This window comes from Martes martes, assembly GCF_963455335.1.
Source record: "Martes martes genome assembly, chromosome: 11".
Taxonomy (NCBI): domain Eukaryota; kingdom Metazoa; phylum Chordata; class Mammalia; order Carnivora; family Mustelidae; genus Martes; species Martes martes.
Genome location: NC_137899.1, coordinates 34,044,276 through 34,071,254, shown reverse-complemented (window position 1 = coordinate 34,071,254; position 26,979 = coordinate 34,044,276). Strand labels below are relative to the sequence as shown.

At 34.1% G+C, this 26,979-nt stretch overlaps 1 protein-coding gene across 1 annotated transcript in view; it reads right to left on the bottom strand.

Moving 5' to 3' along the window:
- Positions 1-3,558: 3,558 nt before the first annotated feature.
- The window catches only part of DBF4 (DBF4-CDC7 kinase regulatory subunit), a 29,881-nt gene continuing 6,460 nt past the window's right edge, over positions 3,559-26,979 (bottom strand). Inside the window, exons 3-12 of the mRNA XM_080818261.1 lie at positions 25,342-25,521; positions 24,040-24,090; positions 23,292-23,361; positions 23,010-23,086; positions 15,557-15,593; positions 14,273-14,318; positions 10,840-10,968; positions 10,255-10,369; positions 7,018-7,142; positions 3,559-4,689 (exon numbers count right to left, since the gene is read on the bottom strand). Coding sequence (XP_080674387.1) covers positions 3,711-4,689; positions 7,018-7,142; positions 10,255-10,369; positions 10,840-10,968; positions 14,273-14,318; positions 15,557-15,593; positions 23,010-23,086; positions 23,292-23,361; positions 24,040-24,090; positions 25,342-25,521 — 1,809 coding nt within the window. The 3' untranslated portion in view covers positions 3,559-3,710. The remainder of the gene's footprint in view (positions 4,690-7,017; positions 7,143-10,254; positions 10,370-10,839; positions 10,969-14,272; positions 14,319-15,556; positions 15,594-23,009; positions 23,087-23,291; positions 23,362-24,039; positions 24,091-25,341; positions 25,522-26,979) is intronic.

Below are 26,979 nucleotides of genomic sequence, written 5' to 3'. Positions count from 1 at the left end.
CTGACTTGGGCAAAGTCACAATTCTATATAGGCATAAGGCATGATACTGCCTCTTTCTGCAGAAGGCCTTTTGGTTGGAATTCACAGAAACATGAAACATACTACTTTTGTGTAACAACATTAAACATTCCCTGTAACCCTGTAATGCAGCTAAAAGGCTAGAGTGCCCTTTCATCTGATCTAGTTGTCTTTATACTAAGCCATTTCTTCTCCCCAGTTCCTGCCCCACTCTCCATGACAATGTAATCACAGCATATGGCTAATGCATTACATTATTGGTCATAGTAAAGACTTCAACATCAACAAATCTATAGCAGCTGATAGCTAAGGTAATTTAGCCGCAATTAGTATCTCTTGAGCAACCTATGGTGTAACCAACATTCTTTCAGACCTTTAATTTGGCAATCCCATGATTTAAGATCTAGCTAGCCCGGTGAGGGTATGCTTAAAAATCTTTCCAGATATCTCTGGGAAGTCTGGGTGGATCAGTTAGTTCAGCATCAGACTCTTGATCTTGGCTCAGGTCTTGATCTTAGGCTCATGAGTTCAAGCCCCAAGTTGGGTTCCATGCTACGTATGGAGCCTACTTAAAAAACAAACAACCAACCAAAAAAAAAACCAAAAAAAACCTTTTCACCTCCTTTGGGAGAGGCCTATCATCCTTACTTTTCACGCTTAATGAAACATAGCATTGGAATGATTCCTAACTGAAAAGTGAGACATTTTTGGTCTCACATTAATCAAACTGCATTTATAGAAATTGATAATATTTAAATATAACATTTTAAAAAATATATTCCTGAGATAGCAGAATAGTATTAACTACACATACATGTTAGCACCGAGGTGTTTAAATAAAACTAAATTTTTTCTGATAACATACAATCTCATTTCCAGAAATAAGGATTCAAGTTGAGTGGTTTTAGGTTAAAGTGCTAAACATAACATCTTGTTTTCTATTCCTTTTAAAGGTAGGTAGGATATGTCTTGACATGCATCATTTATGGTTCCATAAATTATTTTAATATACTAACCTACATATGCAAAGAAGTCATGGGCTTCAAAAACCATTTAAAAGATTCTATTGACATGTAAAATATACCTTTGCTACAACTGCTTGTTACTTTAGAAAAATAAACGTTCATTTTAAAACACAAAAACCACATTGTCTTCACATGCCCCTGTTGGAAGCTACTCCTAGAAAAAGGCCACCAACTTTGAATGCTACACTGTCTGTTGCCCAGAGCTGAAAGTTAGAGTGCCTTTTTTCTTCTTTCTTAACACCTTCCCCTTCAATGTTCCTGTTAGCAAGGAAAATACCATGTGCTTGCTGGGATTTGTCTGTCTAGACGCTTTTGGCAGAGCCTGTCACTTTCTATCAAGCAAACTAAGTTTTCTATCTACCCTGCTGAGATCTTTGAAGCTTCCTACTTCTGAAGATGCCTTGTTGCATTAAAGATTAAGTGTCCTTTTTTGAATAAATATGGCAACCAAACCAGTTAAGTGCTTAGGTAAACACAACCCCAAATGCACCTTCACCAGGTGACCATGTGCCTTGGTAAAAATCAAGAAGTATTCATGCCTCTACGTGAATGCAACTTCATTTGGCAGGGCACAGTACTTACTGCCTACTAGAGGCTTAATTACTCCCCACCATCTTCATCTTGGTTGGGTGCCCATCTGCATAACACAACCCACATAAATTCTATGTGGTGGTCTTGCTACTACCAACTGAAATTTAAGCATTTTTTAAAATGTGAAATACTTATTATTAAGATCTTTGGGGAGGGTTTTTTTTTTTTTTTCCAAATCTCTGTCAAATTTTTTAAAGATTTTATTTGTCAGAAAGAGAGAGAGTGAGAGAGCAGCAGGCAGAGGGAGAAGCAGACTGCCCACTGAGCAGGGAGCCTGATCAAGAGACTTCGAGCTGGGAACCTGGGTGGCTCAGTGGGTTAAAGCCTCTGCTTTCGGCTCAGGTCATGATCTCAGGGTCCTGGGATCGAGTCCCGCATCGGGCTCTCTGCTCAGCGGGGAGCCTGTTTCCTCTTCTCTCTCTGCCTGCCTCTCTGCCTACTTGTGATCTCTGTCTGTCAAATAAATAAATAAAAAATCTTAAAAAAAAAAAAAAAAAAAGAGACTTCGAGCTGAGGACCCTGGGATCATGACCTGAACTGAAGGCAGACACTTAACCAACTGAGCCACCCAGGCGGCCCTTGAGGAAGGGTGTTCTAAAGTCCTTCAGAATACTTCAAAAATAGTGTGAAAATAAAGTTTAACAACGTTTAACTACTAGAGGGGTTCCGTTTGAGTCTCTTACTCCATATTAAATACAACTAAGGCAACAGTGCCACTGAAAATTGAAGAAAACTGTCGTTCTAAAGTACAAGGATTACAGAGCAAGTTTAAATACCTTTCAATTATCTGGAAAAGTTAAGGGAAAATAATACCTTCCACAAATAATTTTCCAAGTTTCATCTAGGTTTCTAGAAGGCTATCTGTAAAATCTGATGTAGATTTACATATACACACATGCATTTGTGACGGAAAATGCTAATTTACAGTGGAAACAAGGTTTGCATGGATTCACTATAAAGACTATTTCAGTGACCATACTTAAAGTACTGGTATGATGGAAAAAGTTGTTGAAAAGCTAGTCTTTCCCATTCAGACTGTCCAAACAGTCAAAACATGAACTAATCTATCGGGAGCCATACAGGGTTTCAAAAATTTAAGACTGGTAATCAGAGTTAATTTTTAATGATAACATATTCATAGAATATTCAATGGCATCAACTTTCATTGTGAAAAATGTCATTAGCTGTAAATGCCAGACTCCTGGTAAGTACAAAGGCATTTAAATGCCTCTACCATCTAAAGGTAACAGTTGAAATTTTCTTATATCTGAGAGAATATATATATTTTCTCACATATATACATTTCTTATATGAGAATATCTCGTATATTCTCTTCTCTAAATTACTGAGTTGCCAAGTGCCTAATCAAAGGCAATCTTCACATATGTTTCAATACTTTTATTTAGAGTTCACTGCCATCCTCCTCCTTTCATTTCCTGACACCAAATTAGGGGATAATGAGTCATTTTTGAAAGACTTTATTTCTAAAGGTAAATAATTATGAACAGTGGAAAAATTGTTTTATTCCATATAGTAATCTGATTAAATTTTTCCTTCATGGCTTCTATTTACCCCTGCAAATAACCTAACTCTCCAGTGCCAACACACCAGCATGGTCCAACTAGGTCAAACATGAAGTGCTAATGATTTCTAGAACCCAAACACAAAAATTAGTGTTTTTGCCTTTAGTATGAAAATTAGATTTTTAAAAGCAATATTCCATTGTTATCATAGGAATCTATTTAAAAGACTTTAGAAGGAACAAGACTAAATTTATAATGGTAAATACTGATATTCCCAAAATTTCACTTGAAATTAGTTTTCAGTGCCATAAAACAATTATTCATAATAATTCCTAAAACGTAGTATGTAAAACAAGTCACAAGTTCATTTTACAATTTTTCTAGAATAAGTATCCAAATCTGTAGAAAAATGTAAATATCACCTTTATTAATATTTACACTTGGTTCTGTAAACAAAGTTGGCAAAAAAAAAAACTAAGTAACTTCCATACCTATTTATAAAAATTTCAAGAATATGATCTTCACCACTTCTGAAAGTATTTATTTTTTAAGTCTAAAAGCCAGTAAATGTAGAAGTTGAAGGGGAAGAGAAAAACATTGACAACAAATTATTTGAATTTTCTTCTTCCCAAATATCCAAAACATCACAAATGCCGCTGTTTTCAGTATAGCTTGTGAAACCCAAAAATTCTGACTTCTCTTCACTAGTCTGAAACAAGTCTAATAAAGATTGTACTGGGGAACTACAAATTCTGTTTCCTTCTTGTGTAATCAGAAATTCAGTTCTTTTCTTATCTAATTCCACATTTGGTTCCAGATTTTCTTTTTTATTTCTTCCTAATAATATTTTCACTTTCCGATGGATCGTACCAGAAGGTAAGCCATCCATATTGTTGAAGTCACATTCATTGGGCTCCTCAGGGGGACTTCGGGATGGAGTCTTTGCCTGAATTGTTAGGTGCTCTTGTGAACTGTTTACTGCTAACAGACCAGAATCATGACTAAATATTGAATGAAGGTCCTTTTCCTTCAGATCCTTTGCTGGAAAAAGCACGGTATCTGACTTTTGTTTTGGTTGAGATGCAGTACTATCCATACTGAAGTTAGAAACTTGTACAGATGTCTTTAGTCTACATGGACAATGATCTACCCTTAGTTCTTCTAAGTCACTTTCATTTGTCATTAATTTATGTTCAGAGACATCAAGGATGCATTCCGGCTTATTTTTATGTGGAGGTAGATGTGCAAAATTTTGTTTTATGTCATTTTCACCTGGATTTAACATGGAACATTTAGTAGTTACTTTCTCATCGAGTCCTCTCAATTCACTTGAAGAGTAGGGGATGCATTCTGAAATAAACAGAAACTTCTGTTCAGGTTCCTGGATTTCTTTATACAGGAAATGCTGCTCAATTACCTGTACATTATTTTCCTTGAAGTCTTTTTGAGAAATATGTTGCAATTCTTTTGGTTCAGACTTCTTCAGGACACTTGTAGTAACAGGAGAAAGCGATCCAATACTGTATTTTATTCTTTATAAAACAAAAAGAATAAACATTAAATTGCTATAAAAAATTCCTGAGTAGCTTAAAGTCAAACTAATAATCTTTTAAAACTATTTATGAAACTTAAATTTAACTTAGAAAATATTACAAAAATACTGAAATCTTAACAGTTAGCCAAATATACTTCAGATTTTTTTCATAATAAAACTTTATAGATACACAGCGGTAAACTCAAGCCGTACAGTACCCTCTATTCTCATCCATATTCTTCCCCTTCCTCCCAGAGGTAATTACTATCTTAAATGTAGTGTTTAAAACTCCTTCAACCATAAAACTCAAAGAAAGATGAAAGTAAAGGGATTTCGTTTTGCTCCCAATTTTGTTTTCATTATCCTGAAAAATATCCTAACTTCTATGCTTTTATATTAATATCATCTCCTCATTTTACTTAACAATGTAGAAAATGAGTATTTAAACAAAATAACAATCCTGATGTTTCACGCATGTATGTGACCTGAAAACCTCTTCTTCAGGGAGTCTCTTAATATCTTTGGAATGTTAGTTTGTATTACACAATCCTAAATTATGTATTACTAGCTCACTACTGTTGTTTTATGTTATACATATCACAGATAACACAACAGAAATATAGAATTCAGTCTGCCCTTTTAAAACCAGCATGGACACTTCTATATTTATTTTGTTTATATGTTTATGTAATTTTCTAGTATAATACTAGAAAATACTAGCCTCTAGTATTTTCTAGTATAATACTAGAAAATACTAGCCTCTAGTATTTTCTAGTATACTGCCCTCTCTCTCCTTTAATGTCTAGAGAAGTTTAGGTGACTTGCACACATATAAAAATTGTGCAGATAATTAAGGAAAAACCAACTTATATGTGAAGTACTAGTTCAGAATTTTGATGCAGATTAAATTTTTAGGGAATTCTAAACTCTTATAGTAGCCTATATACTTTTAATAGTTGAAAATATGGGCGCCTGGGTGACTTAGTTGTTAAGCCTCTGTCTTCGGCTCAGGTCAGGATCCCAGGGTCCTGGGATCAAGCCCCACATTGGACTCCCTGCCCCATCCTCCCTGCCTGTGTTCCTGCTCTCGCTGTCAAATAAATAAATAAAATCTTAAAAAAAAAAAAAAGTTGAAAATATGCCTCCTCTCCAAATATATTATTAAGTCAGTCATGAACAACCATTCTGAATGTTACAGAAATAAGTTTAGGTAACCGTTCTACCTAGATATAGTCAAGACTTTCCAGTCAATTTTCAGAAGCTGTACCTTGGTATCTTATTTTCTATAGTCTTTATGCCTTAACATTAGTCTAAAAATAGATATATGGACTGAATAACCTAATGATTTATCATCAATTTCAGCACTTCAAAGAATTTTTCATTTTGGATTTATGGGAACAATCTAACCAGAATCATTTAGTCAACTGTGCAGTAAACTGTCAATGAAGAGCACTGTATTCACACCTAAAAGTCCTGTCAGTACCATTAGTAAGATTTACTGGCAAGTAGAATTTAAGCAAAAGTATTCAGTGAGAGTATAAAGAAGCCTTAATGGAGGTTAAGTGAATAAAGGTTTATTTAAACTCCTTAAGATTAACTAAAAATTCTAGTTTTTTAGTCCAAGTAAATGGTAAACTTTATGGTCCTAGCCCAGGGGTTGATAAACTTTAAAGCACATGGACCAAATCTCAAGTTTTACTGGAACACAGCCATACCCATTGACTTACATATTGTCTGTAGCTGCTTTCATTGTACAATGACAAAGCTAAATGGCTGAAACAAATGTCACGGTTCACAAAGCCTAAAATACTTACTGCCTGGTTTTTAATAAAGAATTTGCCAACCCCTCTTTTAGACTGTAACATTAAGATGAAGACCTTAATATAATAATAATCTGTGCTCGCTTCGGCAGCACATATACTTAATATAATAATAATCTAAAGTAAGCACTTCTGGTAGTGGAGAGGGGGTGGGAGTGGAGAGAAAAGTAGTAATCAGTTCTTAACCAAATATACATTCTAAAAATATATATCCCTTCTAAGAACAGAAAACTTTGGATTTATTTTTAGTTAAATGAAATTGTTTAGAATTCTGTTATAGATTTTTTTTTTAAGATTTTATTTATTTATTTGACAGACAGAGATCACAAGCAGGCAGAGAGAGAGGAAGGGAAGCAGGCTCCCTGCTGAGCAGAGAGCCCGATGTGGGGCTCGATCCCAGGACCCTGGGATCATGACCCGAGCTGAAGGCAGAGGCTTTAACCCACTGAGCCACCCAGGAGCCCCTAGAATTCTGTTAAAATTTAAAACTTAGGCTGACAAATTACCTTTTCTTTTTCGGCATGTCCCTTTCATATTCCACAAAATCAAAAATTAACTTAGATACAATATCATCAACAACTTGATAGTGATTACTCTGTGCAAAGTTTCTGTGTTGCTCACTTAGAAGATGCTGAAACAAAACCAAAAAAGCATTTAATAAGTCATTTAATTATATTCTTGTTAATTATATTCTTAAACCAAGATGCCTTTTTGTTTTCTAATATTTCCATGCCCCTAAAATTAGGTTTCTAATAACTACTCCAAAGAAATATCCTTTATTTTTTTTTTAGATTTTATTTATTTATTTGACAGAGAGAGATCACAAGTAGGCAGAGAGGCAGGCAGAGAGAGAGAGAGGGAAGCAAGCTCCCTGCTGAGCAGAGAGCCCGATGCGGAACTCGATCCCAGGACCCTGAGATCATGACCTGAGCCAAAGGCAGAGGCTTAAGCCACTGAGCCACCCAGGCGCCCCCAAAGAAATATCCTTTACTACAACTTCAAAGGATGTTAAGTAAAATAAATTTGTGGTTTAAATGGAACTAATGAATGAACTACATCAGGAAATGAAGATAAAGATGGAGAAACACAACAAACATTTAACATTTACAGTATGCTGATACTGAGAAAAATCTTCCTTTTAATTTTATTTTATCCTTACACAATTACCACTAAATAAATATGGTAGGTCTTATAAAGTATTAAATAAATGAAATGTTATAATTTAACATATAAGATTCCAAAACAAGAATCCAGAAGGCAGGTTACAAAAAAATGAAGTACAATGAATGCTGTGAAGTATAAAAAAAAGGAAAAAATTTATTATTGAGGAACCCATTTGAGAATGAACAAGTAAATGATCTCAATTACCCAATGCGTATAATGGAGAATATAGAAGTTATTCTCAGTTCTTTTTTTTTTTTTTTAATTGAACAGTAGTTGACAGTTTCTCAGTCTAAGAGTGGTGAAGAACAAAAGTAAACAAGCTCAGTGTACTGGGATAAAACTCAAAAGAAATAAAGTTCCTGCTACATAGGTAGAATCTCCAGGCTAACTCTACTGTCTGTCAGCTGATCAGAGAATGGCACCTAGAAGGCTGTAACAGGATGATCACGCAAGTACCTCATTTCTGTTTCTCTAATTTCATGTAACTTTTGATGATTTGATTGTATTTCCAAAAACTAAATTCTCCAGTGATCACAAATAGTATTCTGGACTATAACACTTCCTTACTTGCAGAATTTACCGCATACAAATTATCTATGCCCAGTAATGTTAAATGAGAAACAATTAAAATTTAAAAAGAAACATTAACTAAGTACAGATTCCATTTATACACATTCTTTGGAGAAGAAATCTCCAACTTTTGTGTAGTTGCCCCCTTCCTCCACCTACCTCTTATCAGTCACCCTTTTTATGTCTTAAATATTACTTCCCAATTGAGCTTTCTATGTCCCTCATCCTACCTTAAGAACTCCCTCATTATTACCATTGTACTGCACATGCTACTTTTGTGACACTATCACTATCCTACTTGTAAACGTACTGCTTTGTATTTGTCTTCTCTGTTGAACCATAATATCTAAGGCAAGAGTATGTCTGCCTTGTTTGTTGTTGCTTAATCTCTAGTAATCCAATTTGCTAAATGAATGCCTTGATACAGGTGGAAATGAAGCACTGTGAAATCTAAGATTCAAAAAACAAAGGAATATCTTATTTTCAAGACTAAGAAACATAGATAAAACAACTGTAATAAAAAATGATTTTAAAATATCAACCCCAACATCTATTACTCATTTTCCTTCCTGTGTCAATCAGTGATCAAGGCTTTCATTTTTAGTCCCAACATTTTCTGAGCATTAAAATAAGATTACAAATTTGTATTAAGGAAAACATTCATTATAAATTTTTCTATTGTAGCAACAGCAAAGTAATATTTTGGGACAAATCAATAATTTAAATTTCAAATTGATTTCTTGGGAGGGGGAAATATTTGGGGTAACTTTAGCTGCTGATTTAAAATAATTCTAAAGTAGCCATATTTTTCTCTGTTATTATATAAAGAAAACACAAAAAACTAATACAAAACACTAATATATTTTGAGTTATAAAACAATCAAACTTCAACTTAGAGTCTAAAGAGAGTGGGTTTCTTTCTTAGATATTTATAAATATTATTCTTTCTCCTTAACTTTCCCACCATCTTCTACCAAACCAAGCACTAAAACATACATCGCTACTGAAATTAACAAATGAAATAAGAAAAGCTAAAATTTAATAAATTAGCACAGAGCCTGCCACCATTCAAGATCACACTAATAAGAAACCAGGTTTCAAACCTGGAGAGCATGGATCCAAAGTTCTTGTTTTTGTTTGTTTTTAATCACTTTACAAACCATAAATAGTTCCCATCTTCAAAACTGTATCTTCATCCCATGTCCCCTTCCAACTTTTGTGTAGTTGCCCCCTTCCTCCACCTACCTCTTATCATTTCTCTTTCTGCTACTTCAAAGAATAATCTCTACTTTCTTCTTATCCTACCATTAGTAAATCACATGCCCATTTTTTAATTGCTCAGGCCTGAAGCATCTTCTACTCACTCCCAACTTCCAATCCCCTGGCAAATTCTCTTTGTCCACTTATAATTATATCCACAATCTGACCAAGTCTCATCACTTCTGCCAGGCCACCACCATTAGTTGAATGGCTTCTTCAGTACTAACAATTAGTTTAATTTAGCACTTTTGCACTGCTTATTTCAATATCCACAAGTCATGTTCCCTCACTTCCTAGGTTTCTACTCAAATATCACTTTATCAGTTAGCTATCTCTTGTCTAAATAAATATCTACACACCCTTTCTGGCTTTAGTTTCTCATAGAACTAATCTAATGTTCTCTACATATACTTAATTACTTTCTAACTACATGGTTACCTATTTCTCCTCCCCTTTCATAGAATGTGATTTTCATAAAGATAGAGATGTTCAATGCTGCTTGTTCAGAGTAGTGACTGGTACAACCTGGGTACTTAATAAGTATATGCTGAATGAATAAAAATTAGTTTTAAATATACATTTTCCCACTTTGGGTTCCTAAAATTTAAGATAATTCTATAAAAAAGAAGTACATGTTATTTAGTCATTATCAAGTTGGAAACCACAATCAGAAAAACAAGCTAATATTTACACAGTAAATATTCATAGTTTTAGAAATATCAATCCCCTAAATATAAAATCACATTTACACTTTCGAGATCTTCATATTTCTGCAAGCAACATTCACAATATCCTTTTTTTTTCTTCTCTTTCAACTGGAGTTGAATTGGGATACCACCACATTTATTGCCATCCGTTTGGATTCTAATAGAAATATATATGATAAAAGAATTATTTGATGAACATTAATAATTTATAAAATGTACAGTCCTCACCTACCAAACAATCTGCCATAATCTCCACAGATGTTTATATCAACAATTACTTTTAAATACATTTCTTTCTAAGAAATTGAGAAGCAAACTAAAAATGTAGTGATTTTTCTGGAGAGTATTTCAGATCACTTAGGAGAAATAACACACTTTAATTACTTGTAAATACTTACAAGCCACCCCTCAACCTTAATCTATCGATCTAACATGTCTAAAAGTAACATACTTAGAAAAGATTCAGACTTCTAACCCAGCATTAAAAATATATGGGGGGAAAACCATAACAGTGATTACACACACACACACACACACACACACACACACACCCCACACCCATAGCATTTAATGAATTGTTTTAAATGTCTGCTTAAAAAGAAAAAATTACATGAAAGTTAAACAAACCTTAGTTTAACCTGAGTTTGCTTTTGGATGCTAGATGGCTTATCTACATCAAATGGACTGGAGGGCTTCTGAATAGAGTAATTTATAAAAGGCATATTGGTCAGCTGAAGATAAAATGGTCTATAAAGTCTAAAAAAATAAAAAGACAAATACATGAGATTCTTTATGATAAAAAAATACAACTGAAATCTTGTATTTCAAAATCATGGCATTCATCTGGAATCTGAAATAATAATAGAAATCAATTAGGCTTCCCTTCTCAATTCCTAGACCTAGTATCTTTTTGTTTAATATAAATTTTTTTTAATTATGGTAAAATACCCACAAAATTTACTACCTTAAACTTTTTTTTTTTTTTAAGTAATCTCTATGTCCAAAATGGGGTTTGAACTCCAAAACCAACATCAGGAGTCACATACTCTACCAACTGAGCCAGCCAGGTACCATTTTCAACCATTTTTATGAACACAGTTCAGCTGCATTAAGTACATTCACAGTGCTTTCCAACCATTAACATCATCCATCTCTAGATGGATGATGCCCTTTTCATCTTTCAAAATGAAAACTCTGTATCCATTAAACCATAACTCCCCATTCTTCCTTCTCTGCCCACCCCTTATAACCATCACTCTACTTTATGAATCTGACTACTCTGAAGTACTTCATCAAGTGGAATCTTGCAGTATTTTTCCTCTTACTTCACTCAGCATAATGTCCTCAAGGTTCATCCATGTGTAGAACACTTGTCAGAATTTCATTCCTTTTTTTAAGGTTGAATAATACTCCATTCTATGTATATACCACATCATCCATTTATCTATTGATGGACATATGGACTGCTTCTACCACTGGGCTACTGTAAATAGTGCTGCTGCCAAGATGCATATGCAAGCATCTCTTAGAGAGCCTGCTTTCAATTCTTTTGGATTTATAACCAGAAGTGACACTGCGAGATCAGATCATAGTCCCAATTTCATGAAGACCCTCCATATTAGTTTCCACAATGGTTACATTATTTTACAATCGCACCAACAGTGCACAAGGGCTCCAATTTCGCCACTTTCTTGCCAATACCTATTATTCTAGGTTTTTTGTTGTTGTTGTTGTTTTTGTAATAGTCATCCAAATGGCTGTGAAGTGATAGATATCTCACAGTGGTTTTGACTGGCATTTCTGTGATAGTGAACATCTTTTCATGTATTTGTTGGCAATCTGTACATCTCTGAAGAAATGTTAAGTCCTTTTCCCATTTTTTAAATCTGATAAATTGAGAGTCACTAGGTCAGTTAAGCATCCAGACTCTTGGTTTTGGCTCTGGTCATGATCTCATTGGTCTTGAGATAGAGCACCAAGGCAGACAGCAGGGAGTTTGTGCAAAGATTCTCTCCCTCTGCTCTTTTCTGTACTCAAGAGCACAAGGGCGCTCTCAAATAAATCTTGAAACAAAACAAAACAACCCCCCACAAAACTGATAATTTGATTTTCTGTTGACTTTTTTATATTTCATTTTTTTAATTGGATTTTTATTTGAGTTTCGATATAGTTAACACACAGCATTACATCAGTTTCAGATGCTTATAATACAGTAATTCAATAAATCCCTATATCACCCAGGGCTGCTCCTGTTTGCCCCAGGCATTGCTCAAGCTATAGCTTCTAAGTTGCCTCTCCATAGGCTGCTATCCCTTTAAGGGTAGGGACCCAACTATCACTTGCCCTCCCAGCTCATCCAGTGCTGAGTCAGAAGACTTTTAAAGCTCCAGGATCTAAGTCTGAGTGGTTATACAAAGTTAGGGATTTCACCCCTCTGGTTTCCAAACCCAGACATGATAGGGATTTATCTTCTCCTAATGTGCTCCCTGGTGTTTTCATCACTTCTCTGAGCCACAGCCTACAACTCCCTCCCTCCTGCAGGCAGCGCCCAGTCATCATCTCTGCCCTTCCTCATCTCGAAAATGCAGCTTATTCTCTACATTGTTGTGAAGTTTGTTCTGCCAGTCTTCACATCATTCTCTGGTTTATTTATTTGGATGCAAGTGCTAACTAGTTGTAAACAAGGAAGGGGTGAACTTAAGGTCCTCCTACTCCACCATCTTCCTAAGGTCCCCCACATATTACACTTTATTAAATATAAATATGATTTGCAAATATCTTCTCCCATTCCATAGTTTCATCCCATTTCACTGTTATGCACACAAATTTATAATTTTGTTATTTGTGCTTTTGATGTCATATCCAAGAAATCACTGCAACATCCAATGTCATAAAGCTTTTCTCTTGTTTTCTCCCAAGGGTTTTATGCTTTTAGGTCTTGGATCTATTTTGGGTTAATTTTACATATGGTATAAATTAATGGTCCAACTTCATTCTTCTGCATGTGGATATGTGTTTTCTCAATACCACAGCTGAAGACTGTCCGTTCCCCACTAAATGATCTTGACATCCTTGCCAACAGTCATTTGACCTAAATGTAAAGATTTATTTCTTAGGTATTTATTCTTTTCCATTGGTCTACACATCTGTCTTTACATCATTAAAAAGCTGTTGTGCTTGAGCTTTTGGAAAATTCTGAAACCAAGTTTAGGTCTTTAATTTTGTTCTTCCTTTCAAGACTGTTTTGGACATTTGGAGTCCCTTGCAATTTGATATGAATTTTAGGATGGATTTCTCCCCTTCTGCAAAAAAAAAAAAGTCATTGGGATTTTCACAGGGCTTGCACTGACTCTGTAGATCACTTTGGATAGTACTGACATCTTAGCAATATGAAGTCTTCTAGTCCATGATGTTGGAATGTCTTTCCATATATTGGCGCCTTCTCTAGGTCTAATTTTGAACTGCATTTTTTTCATAATAATACACTTCATAAAAAGAGGCATTCAATACATCTTTGTCACTTCAGGGAGTACCCAAAAGAATGAATCACACATGTCTAAAGGAAGAATGTCAAGAAAAAGTTGTAAAATTCTCCCACGCCAAATTAATTTACTTATAGTCTTAAGATTAACCTATAAAACTTCAGAGTGAGTTCAGGAAAACTACTAAATTAAATGTTATATTCTACTTTGTACATGAAAATAGTACCTACTAATATATTTCACAAAGTATAACCAGTCTTTAAGTAGTAGTTCTAATCACATGGTATTCCATTTAGCTACTGAATAGTTACTTGAAATACTATGAAAATGAGTTGGTTTCATGATTGCTCTAACGTAGATATTTGAAGGAATTATGACCGATAGCATACTGAAACTAAGCGAAAATTGCTTAATTTTGAGCAAATTTAATGCTATTTTCTGCAACTTGTGCCACCTATGTATTAGTATAATATAAAACTTACATACAAAGACCTAACAGTATTAGCAGAGATAGCTTAATTAATTAGATTTTCTCTTTTAATATTATATTTAAATTACCAATCAACTTAGATACTTACTGGCTCATATCTTCCACTTTTACAAAAGGTTTTTTGAGTCTACCTGCTTGAGAACATACAAAACATATTATTAGATATGTACAAATCCAGGAAATTAAAAAAAAATACCCTGGCTAAAAAAAAAATCCCTCCAAACTATGTACAGATCTTCCTCGATTTACAATTAGGGTTACACTTTGATAAAGCCATTTTAAGTTACAAATACATTTAATACACCTAATCCATCAAACATCACAGCTTACCCCTAGCCTAACTTAAGAACATTCTCAGACCACTTATATTAGCCTATAGTTGGGCAACATCATCAAACACAAAGCCCATTTTATAATAAAAAATGTTGAATATGTGATGTAATTTGTTGAATACTGTACTAAAAGTGAAAAACAGAATGGTTTTAAGTATATTGGTTGTCCACCTTTGTGACCAAATGACTGAATGGGAGTTGCAGCTCATTGTTGCTGCTGTTGCATCAGGAGAGTTTTGTATGGCATACTGCCCACCCAGGAGAAGAGCAATATTCAAAATTCAAAGTACAGTTTCTACTGAATGTATTATACCATCGTAAAGGTGAAAAATTTTAAATCAAGCCATCGTAAAGTCAAGGACCATCTGTATCCATTATGTCTTTCATTTCAATTCAGTTTTAAGTCTCAGGTGAGCTATTTTACAATATCAGTCCATTTCCAAAATGACAGAAATTCTGTCTACATTCTGAGATTCTTAAAATGAAGGGATTCCCCCAAAGGATCTATGAATAGAATTCAGAAGAATCATGAGCTAAAACAGGAAAAAAAATCCAATTTTTATTTTCACTGATCTCTAACTGAGATTTAACACTTCCTCTAGTTATGAATATAAGCAACAGGATCACAGTGGTCTTAGCAGTGCCTGTAATTCTGAAACCAAATGAAATACCTTCATATCATATTAGTTTTACAGATCTCAAAGCATCATTTATACTCACCACTTCCAAAATTATAGTAGAACCACTGCTAGGACTTGTTTTAAGTGTGTTAAAAAAAAAACCAAGTATATCACCATTTCATAATTAAAAATTTTCTGACAACTGAATTTCATTTACTGACTCTCAGTTAATCTAGTAATTTTTACATGTTTTTTAAAAACATTATTCTGAAAAGGGGTCCATAGTCTCAAAAAAAAATTAAGACCTACTGAACTTGTTCCCTGAAGAGTTGTTTACGTGATTTTTCAGAGGATTTTTATAAGATCTGTTCTACTTTCTAAAAGCATATCAAATACACTTAAGGATTTCAAAATACTTACTTCTTGCTTTCTGTGTGCCAATACCTACTCTTTTCCCCTAAAAAAAAAAAAAAAAAAAAAAAGACTGCGTTTGAAAGTACAACGAAAACAGCAACTGCTCCTTTTTATCCTGAAGATAATCATACAGGAAAAGAACTATATAAAAGAAGGGTAATTACTATAGTTTTGTTGGGAAAAAAGAGAAAACTTGCTTTTTCAAAAATCAAGTCAACGAAAGAAATGAAACAATGAACATAATACAAGCTCACTTTTACAATACACCCAACAAATACCTTGCATTCTAGCTAAAATTGTTTTTGCCTTTACAGAAAGAAATCAACCAATGAGGAAAAGGTACAGTTAATAAAATAATCTAAAAATAGTCCCAAGGTTATTTTATGTCCTTACTGAGCAAACTTCTGTGATAGACTAAACAAAGGAATTATTAAAGTATTTATTACAGTCTGTCGATTCCTGTCAAGGTGGAATATGTCCAATATGGTCAAACAATCCCACTGATTACTACTAAAACTCTGGGGAAAATACAATGAGCAACTACATGGGGACTAAAAAGTAAACAAAAGTAGGCATATTGTAGAAGGAAGTCAAACTTAGAGAAACCACTTTAAGGGGGTATATTTCCCAATCTCTTTTTCTCACAATGTTGCCTGAAGGATGAACCTCTAATTACAGAGTTGGCAGCAAGTAGTGGAGCCAGGAAAAAGACTCTAAGGTAAGGGCAGATACACTTAAAATGATGGAGAGATACAAATTCTCAGCAGAAAAACTGTAAAAAAAAACAAAAAAGGAAATTGTAGAAGGCTAGTGAAGACTAGTATAGAAATCAAGTGAAAAATACATGATTTGAAATACAGAATTAACTGGATGGGCTTGAAAACAGAACATAGATGAACAAGTGAAGTGTCAGCAAACTGGAAGACCGATGAATTGAAATCTTTAATTAGAAGAACTGAGAAAAGAAGAATGGGGGAAAACATGAACAGTACCCAATAAGTACCCTGTATTCTAGGCTATAATTAATATAAAAGGTCTAAATTTAGTGTTATTGGAAATACAGAAACAAGCAGAACAGTAAAGAAAAAGAATTTTAACAAAATAGCCCAAACTTTCCAAACGTAGATTTATAGTTCTAAGAAGCTTAGTAAACAACAAACAGAAATATCTCTAAGTAACCCAAGCCAAGGCATATCACACCAAACTGTTGAAAACCAAAGATAAATTAAAAATTTGCTAAGTACATAGGAGAAAATGATCATTAATTATAAGAAAATAACAATCTGGGGCGCCTGGATGGCTCAGTGGGTTAAGCCTCTGCCTTTGGCTCAGGTCATGATCTCAGGGTCCTGGGATTGAGCCCCGCATCGGGCTCTCTGCTCAGTGGGGAGACTGCTTCCCCCTCTCTCTCTGCCTGCTACTCTGCCTACCTGTGATCTCTCTCTCTCTGTATCCAACAAATAAATAAAATATTTACAAAAAAATAGAAAAGAAAAAAACAACCTGAATGACTGCAAATTTTTCATCAAAATTCATGGAAGCCAGAATATAGCTGTAGAACACCTGTGAAGTACTGACCTAAAGAATTTCTTATTCCTAATTTGTTATCCAGTGAAAAGATCTTGCAGGAATGAAGGCAAAATAAAGACATTCTCACATTCTCTTTTACATGACTTTTTCGAGGAAAAGGTTAACACTGCCTGGTGGGTTTATCAATAAATGCAAATGTAACAAAAATAACTCTATCATAAAGACTGGTGGGGGAGGATAGAGAGCTCAAAAAGTTTTAAGGCTTCCATGTTTTATCTGAAGTAGGTAAAATATTAACCCTAAATAGACTGTGAAGATATGTAGATATAACTATGTAGATATAGTTAAACCTAAGCAACCACTAAAAGAAAAAAACATGAATATAGCCAAAAAGCCAATAGAAAGATCTTCAAACAATCTGAAAAGCAGCAGAAAAAGAAGAAAACAAAGGAATACAATGCAGAGAACACCATCAAAGAAATATTAGTATATTGGCAGGCCTAAATTGTACTAATATTAAGTATAAGTCATTAAAACATACCAATTAAAAGAGATGGCCAGTTATGATAAAAAGACAACTTTCAACTGTCTGTAAGAAACCAATTTTAAAAATAAATACATAGACATGGTAAATGTAGAAGGAATAAAAAAGACCATGTAAACACTAATCACAAGGAAGCTAGAGTGGCTGTAGTATATTCAAAGACCTCAGAACAAGGAATACTAAAAGGGACAAAGAGACATTATATAGTAACAAGGTCAATTCACCAAGAAGACATAGTAATATTAGATGTGTGCACATCTAAGGCAGCTGAAAATACACAAACCAAAAACTATGATAGAACAAGAAGGAGAAATACACAAACCCACAACATATTTGGGAACTTCAATACTCCACTCTTTCCATAATGGCTAGACTAAGATAGACTATCAGTATGAATACAGAAAAGCTAGGCAATTTGACCTATTTGACATCTATAAGAATATTCCACCCAGTAACCTCAGAATATACTTTTTAAGTGCCCATGGAACTTGCTGGCATTAAGACGGACTATATTCTGGGGGCATGTGCGTGGTTCAGTGGGTTAAGTGTCTGAATCTTGGTTTTGGTTAAGTTTCATGCTCTCAAGGTCGTGAGATGGAGCCCTGTGTTGAGCTCACTGCACAGCCCGCTTGAGATTCTCTCCTTCCCCCTCTGTCCCTCTCCCTGTACAACATGTGTGCTCGCTCTCTCAAATAAGTAAATAAAATCATAAAAAAAAAAAAGACTGTATTCTGGACTATACAAACAGCAGTAAACTTAAAAGAACTGAAATCACACAAAGTATGTGTTCTGACCATAACAGAATTAAAACAGAAATCCACAACAGCTCATTCATTGCTGGTGGAAATGCAAAATGGTACAGCCATTTTGGCAGCTTCTTACCAAACTAAACATACTCTAACCATATAATCCAGCAATCATGCTCCTTGGTATTTATCCAAATGTGTTGAAAACTAGTGTCCACACAAAAACCTACACATGGATGTTTATATACACATAATTTACTCATAATGTCAAAGATTGGAAGCAACCTAGATGTCTTTCAGAAGGTGGATGAACTGCGGCAAATTCAGACAATGGCATCATTCAGCAGTTTAAAGAAAAAAAAAGATCAAGTCATGAAAAGACATGGAGAAATTTTAAATGCATATCACTTACTGAAGAATACAATCTGAAAAGGCTATATATTGTATGGCTCCAATTATATGACATGTTGGAAAAGGCCAAACTATGGAAAAAGGATCAGTAGTTGTTAGGAGTTAAGTGAGGGAGGGAAGGAGGAAAAGATATAGCATGGAACATTTTTATGGAAAATATTCCACTATTCTGTAGGTTACTGTGATGGCAAATATATATCACTATTCAATTGTGTGAACCCATAGAATGTACAACGCTAAAAGTGACCCCTAACGTAAACTATGGACTTTAAGTGATCATGACTTGTCAATATAGATATATACACACATATAAATATATATATAGCATATATATTATACATGTAAATATGTAAATAAAGTTCATAAATATCTATAAAGTTCTACATAAAATGTATGGAACAGCAGTAAAGCAGAGCTCAAAAAAAAATTTACAGTAGAGCTGGTTCTTTGAAAAGACGAAACTGATAACTAGCCCAACTGAACAAAAAGGGAAAAAAAGGAATAATGAACTCAGGAATTAAAGATGTCATTGAGGGGTGCCTGAGTGGCTCAGTGGGTTAAGCCTCTGCCTTCAACGCAGGTCATGACCTCGGGGTCCTGGGATCGAGCCCCGCATCAGACTCTCTGCTCCGCGGGGAGCCTGCTTCTCCCTCTCTCTCTGCCTGCCTCTCTGCCTACTTGTGATTTCTGTCTGTCAAATAAATAAATAAAATATTAAAAAAAAAAAAAGATGTCATTGAGACTCTATAAACATTAAAAGCTTAATACGGGAATATTACAAATAGTTTTGCCATCAATTTGACAGTTTAAACAACAGGCACAAATTCCTTGAAAAACAAACTATCCAAGTGCACTCAATAAGCAATAAATAACCTGAATTTCTTTTATCTAATAAAGAAACTGAATTCATAGTTAGGAATTTTCCAGTTAAAAAAAAATTACAGGCCCAGATAACCTTCCTGGTAAATACTATCAACACTTAAGAAATAAAAGCAACTCTACAAAAACTTGTCTAGAAAATATAAGTGGAAATATGTTCCAGCATTTTATGAGAGCAGCATCACCCTGACACTAAAACCAAACACATCAAGAAGTAAAAGACTAATATTCCTCCCGTAAATATACAGAAAAAAATCCTCAAAGTTTCAGGTAAAATGAGAAAAGAAAAAAAACTCCAAGGATTTTAAATAGTGAAGTGCAATACATTCGTTCAACTTTTTTCTAAAAGAAAGGCTAACAAGAACATTTAAGAGAATATAATGCCTTAAAATTTGTATGTCTTTAGTGTGCAGAAGATTTATACATGTCCATTCAAGATTCACAAATGCATCTTTATTGAAGAGTTTATGTTTTAGTACTTGACAAACAAATTTTCCAGAAACATTTTCTTTTTACATATAGAAAAAATTTTCAAGTATTAGAATTAAGTTGACCAGTTATACCTTCTGGATTACAGAAATACTTGGTATTCTAATCCTTTTGGTTTTGAGAGAAAAGTAAGATGTTTCACAGGTATTTATCACACTTGTCATTGTTTTTGTTTCATGAGGGCAAATACTCCTAGTGCTTTGCACCTAACAGGACTATCTGTTAAATATTGATGGTTGCATGTGTAAACAAAATATTCCTGAACACTTTTTTTTAAGGTTTTATTTATTTATTTTAGAGAGAGAGAACACAGAGTTGGGGAGGAACAGATGGCGATAGAAAGGGAAAGGAAAAAAACCTCAAGCAGAATCTGGACATGGGGTTCAACCCTGAGATCAAGACCTGAGCCGAAACCAAGAGTGAGAAGCCTAACTCACTGAGCCACCCAGCTGCCCCTCCCTGAATACTTTTTTTTGAAAAAGATTGATTTGAATTGAGAGTGAGCAGAGGGAGAGAGAAAGAATCTCTAAGCAGACTCCCTGCTGAGCACAGAGAATGACTGGGGCTTGATCCTATAATCCTGGGATCATTATGACCTGAGCCTAAATCAAGAATCAGGACACTTGGAGCACCTGGGTGGCTCAGTGGGTTAAAGCCTCTGCCTTCGGCTCAGGTCATGGTCCCAGGGTCCTAGGACTGAGCCCCACATCGGGCTCTCTGCCCAGCGGACAGCCTGCTTCCTTTCCTCTCTGTCTGTCTGCCTCTCTGCCTACTTGTGATCTCTGTCAAATAAATAAATAAAATCTTTAAAAAAAAAAAAAAAAAAGAATCAGGACACTCAATCAACTAAGCCACCCAGGCGCCCCCTGAATACTTTCTAAACTATGAACGGTGACCTATTAGCAGATTTAATATCAATTTAGAGTTGTGACTAGTATTTTTTAAAAAATGAAAATAGAATACTATAGAAATACTGGCACAAATCACATTAAGGATAAGCAATGTCTCATGAAACTTGTTTCAAATATATATTTATATACACTGCATACAGACAGAAATAATATACTGGTGTATTCTGAAACCATAATGTTCTTGTGGGTTTACATTTTCATACATCTATTTCTACATACAATCCAAAAAATCTGCAAAGTGCAATAAAGATAGTTTATATGTATTTAGCTTACTTCAGTCAAGGAATATTCACCCAGTATTTTATAAAAACTTGGGAATAGCCATTTGGAGGGTTTTTTTTTACTTGTAAAGAAAACATTCAAAGTATTAATACTTTTACTTAAGTAATAAGTAAACTGTTCTTTTCTGTAAATTATTCCTATCTTATACAAATGTGATTAAAAACATAAAATTCATAAAGACTTTTAAATGTCTGTGCATATAACACGCATTTATGGCATAATCATGATATAAAATAGGTTTCTACCAATTTGTTCAAAAGAATTCAAAAGCCACTGTCCAAATGTCAGTCTTGCCAGGACACATGCTTTACTGGCAACCAGAAGGTATTTCTTCTATCTATTCGATCAGGTTACTTTCCTATTAATCTTTCAATAATTTTCCAAACCCTTCCAGATAAACTTAATTCCTTTATATAGTGCTGCAAGGTCCTATGTGAAGTTGCTAATTTTTCCTGCTTCCTTTCTTATCATTCTCCCACTCAAAAATCAAGTTGTATTACATTACAGAAAATTTCCCAAACATGCCAATGTACTTATGGCTACACGTCTTTATATATACTCATCTATACACTTTTCCTTTTAGATTTTAGTCATTTAAGTATTGAGTGAAGAAAAAGCAGACCACAAAAGAATACACGGATATGAAAACCAGGAGACAACTAAGATGAGAGAAGTTGCAGAAGAAAATAGGTAAATTAAAGGAGGAAATGAGCAACAGCTGATAGAATCTAAATAGTTTCAAAAACTGTTAACTCCATTTGGCAAATCAGTCAGTAGTTTTATACCTCATAGGTTCAAGAGTGAATGGGAAGCATAAAAGTGGAGATTTAACAAGTCTGGATGATATAAAGAATGGAAAGTAGGGAAGGATATAGATTAAGAGAGGTTTTATTGCACTTAATTCCAAGGAAGAGCCTTGATTCTGTATAGAGGCTTTGAGGAGAAAGCTAGTTTTTGAAAAGGGAAGAGACAAGATATGGAACCATTAGATCTAACACTGAATTTATGCATTTACTTAGCAAACATTTTGAGGTCAGGCCTGATAATCATAGTACGTAGCAAGACTTTGTTATAACACTACCTACAGCAATTGAAAGTATATTATAGGGGCACCTGGGTGGCTCAGTGGGTTAAAGCGTCTGCCTTCAACTCAGGTCATGATCCCAGGGTTCTGGAATCGAGCCCCGCATCAGGCTCTCTGCTCAGCAGGGAGCCTGCTTCCTCCAATCTCTCTCTCTGCCTGCCTCTCTGCCTACTTGTGATCTCTGTCTGTCAAATAAATAAATAAAAATCTTTAAAATAAATAAAAAATAATAAAAAAAGAAAGTATATTATACATATTAGAAGCATTTCATGCAATAAGCCAATTATGTTTTCCTTCAGAATGAACTAAAGTGGCTGGTTAAAAGCAACAGCAACCAAAGAAGAAAAAAATCCGAGGAACAACTTTTACTTCATGAGAAAATCCTCAAAGTTAAATGATACAGGATAATAGAGGATACTCAAATAACGGAAACATGAATACAATACAAAGGTTTACCCTTAGGATATTCTGGCAGTAATACTTTCTACTTGGTAAGAAAAATTTACAGATTAAAAAAAACAAAACCAAAAACAAAAAACCTTGATCATTTTAATTAGTTTAAAAATCAAGGAAAATAACATACCACATCTCTTACAGAAGTGCTTGATTTCTTGAGTAAATATAGTTCTTTTTTCTTCTGTTCAATGTAGTATCTAATGTCTTCATTTAAAAAAAAAGGCTTAAGATTAGCATTTTCACCTTTAAAGTTAAAGACTGCTATTTTCTTCATATTAGATTTAGGTAAAATAATTACCATTATAGCTATCTCTTGCTATCAGAATTCTCCCTATGTAAAATCAGGAACCAAATAGCACAAACTAATACTTTTAACAAATACTGTCAAAAAAACCGATAACATCCTTACCATCAATATGAAGAATTTTTACTCCCCATGATAAGGCATTTGATAATATACTATTTGAAGGAATAAAATCCTGTAAAATAAAAAAGGTTTAATAGTTTTTCTAGAAAATTACAAATTTAAATGAGGCTAAATTTTAAAAATTATTTGAAGGTTACTGTCACTTAGGTGGGTATTCAGAACAGACTCTATATAGCTATAATAGCAATCGGTACATCAGTTTTTTCTTTTGGAATTTATAAATTAACCCTGTTTAATATATTCCCATATTCTTGACAACTAAGTTGTCAAGAATGTAACTTTAGTCTTACAGTTAACAGTTTCAAGAAAGTTCATTAAAAATGCAAAAATGCAGGGCACCTGGGTGGCTCAGTGGGTTAAGCCTCTACCTTTGGCTCAGGTCATGATCCCAGGATCCTTGGATCGAGCCCCGCATCAGCAGGGAGCCTGCTCTCTCTCTCTCTGCCTGCCTCTCTGCCTACTTGTGATCTCTATCAAATAAATAAAATATTAAAAAAAAATACAAAAATGCCATAAGCTTCATACAACTACAGTAATATTTTAAAAGGCCACAAGATGGAGATGTTTCTTCATGAAAAGTAGATTCTGTTCTTTGTAAAATGAGATCTATGCTGATATTTAGGCTTTTCCTATTAAAAATGAGGAAAGGAAGATTTCAGGAACATCTCCATTTCTGCTTGAGTTCTTAATAAAAGAATATATACAGTAAATTTTTATATTTCATACTTACATGGTCCTTGATAGCTTTTTCAACTAGCAATTTTCCTCTGCTCAAACATACCTATTAAAAAAAAAATCAGAGCTCAAACATCAAAAAGTTGGAAAACAGTGCCTCATTGGAAAAAAACTTAAAAATAAAAAATCGCTAAATTAATTGATAAAATCTATACATTTTAATATAACATTTTAAATAGGGAACATTTATTGGTATAAGTCTTAATGAATACCAACACAATGAAGTATAGTAAAAGGCAACTTCCTTAGAATCTTTATAATAAGACCTATTAAAAAGTTTCCTTCTTTTTTTGAAAGAGCATCTAAACAACTGAATGAGAACAAAGCCCAGTTTTGTAGTAAATTGTCTATAACAAGTTCAGATTCTAATTTTGTATTCAAATGAAGACCTGAGAATACTGTATATACATATATACACAATTTATTATAAATATATATATATATAGTTATTTCTCATTTTAAATACAACACTGGAAAAGAAATTGAAATGCTATGACCAACAATTAATTTGGAACTAGTCACTAGTATATAATCTCATTCCTCCAAAAAAAACATGAAAGTGAAAAAATACATAAGCCTTCCTTGACTTTTCTTCTTGTATATATTTCTATTTTTCCCCCTCCCTAGTTTATCCCTCACTGAAACTTCTAACTTGTCAATAGAGTAACAGAGATGTGTTACCAGTAACTAAAACAGGGGCTGGCAAATCTTTTCTGTAAAGGGCCAGAGAGCACATTTTAGGTTCTGTAAGCCATATAGTACCTGTCCTAAGTATCCAATATTTCCTTTATAGCAGGACAGCAACCAGTTAATATGTAACAGGTCTGGCTGAGTTTCAATAAAACTTTACTTATGGACTTTGATATCTGAATTTAAATTTGTCATAAAATACTCTCTCAATTTTTGACCAAGCATTTGAAGATGTAAGGCTATAAAAAACAGGGACAGTCTGGACTTGGCCCATGCCATCGTTTGCCTACTCCTGCTGTGACACAAAGAAAAGGTTTCCATTTCTACTTTAAATAATGATCTGCTGTTACTTTTTAGTTGTAATTAACTCTTAAAAATAAAAGCCATCCCCAAAGGCAAAAAGTATTATTTCAGCAGAGTATGACCCAAAGTATTAGGAGACAAATCACCTTTCTATAAAGCAGTAACCTTATTGACTGGAAAGCCACCCATAATGTAGATATTGTGCTACCTAAATGAATTCTGCTGCCAGTCTGCTCTTGAAAAATCATGAGATCCTCAGGCTATAGCCTTTCTGAACATCTCAAAGCACATTTAAGAGACTTACTGAATCTGGAGATTTAAATGAACTTCCATCATGGCTGGGATGAGGTGAAGTTGTTTCTGCAGTATATGCAGATTCTGGACTTGGTACAGGAGAAATTCTTCCCAACGTTTGTGCAAATTTAGCCTCCTTTTTATTTGAAATAAGGTAACTGATATCTTTGCTGAGAAATTCTTCAACTCGCTAAAGGAAAACAAAGTATTTTCAAATAAGCCATATAAACCATAAACTGTTTCGTATTTCAGGTACAGCTTAAAATACCAATTTGACACATTGCAATTATTTTGTAAACTTGTGGTTTTTATACTGTGTTCTTCTGAATCTAAGTTCTGAGGAAGTACAATGGGCGTTCCAATAACAGCCAGCATATGCTAGATACTATTTTTAAGTACTTCATATATCCCAATTAATTTAAATCCATATAACAACCCCATGGTACTAATATTACTAATATCCTCATTTTGTGGAAAAGAAAATTAAAGAGAAGTTAAGTGACTTGGTTGAGGTTACATCAGTGTAAATAACAGAATTTGAATACAGATATTCTGATTCAGTCCATGCTCTAAATGCACTACTGTCCAGTAGAACTTAATACGATGGTTAATGTTCTTTATTAGCACTGTTCAATATGGTAGCAACTCACCACATGTGGCTACTCAGCACTTAAAATGTAACAAAGGTAACTAATATGACTGAGCAATTAAATTTTAAGTTTTCTTCAACACAGTATTAATTAAATTTCAATACCACATGTACCAGATGGCTATCACACCGGGCAGGACAGTTCAAATCAGTTAACATCTTACCATAAGACTTTAACAGGAAGAAGGGGATCCTTACTCTTAGAGTGTAAGACTGAAAATAATTTCCCTACTAAAAATGTCTGAAAATCACTGCTTAAATGCGTGAATTTATAAACCCAAGTACCAGATGTCAATGTCATCAAACATCACTCCCATCCAAGGGCAGGAATATTAAAGTAGAAATAAATACTATTAATCATTATTTTCATAAATATAAGATTTCTGTAATATTTTAATCTACATTTAGTTTCTATAGGATCTCATAACATAAAGGGAAATAATTAAAAAAAAATGAAGCAAACTATGTAACAGATGAATTAATTCCATCTAAGCGATTAGGTAGAATTTGCTGCTTGCACAAGTGGCCCCCTTAGTTAAGTGTACATCACTACTTCCCTTTTGTCTGAGCAGCATTTTCATCAACTAGTAAATAAGATATCCACATTTATTTATTTCAGGGATTACAAACTCAAATGCTCACAAGGGCCAGGAGGAATATAAATGCACAATTCACACATCAAATGTTTTCTTCATTTTCATAACTATGTGGCCTTAGCATTGCCAGAGGTTCCAATTTTTCACAAAGAACATACTCTCCTACATATTTTTATTTATTTATTTGACAGACAAAAATCACAAGTAGGCAGAGAGTGGGGGTTGGGGTGGGGAGAAGCAGGCTCCCCGCTGAGCAGAGAGCCCGATGCAGGGCTCAATCCCAGGACCCTGGGATCATGACCTGAGCCTAAGGCAGAGGTTTTAACCCACTGAGCCACCCAGGCGCCCCTCTCTCCTACATATTTTTTTTTAAATTGTGATAAATATATATTAAATTGACCAT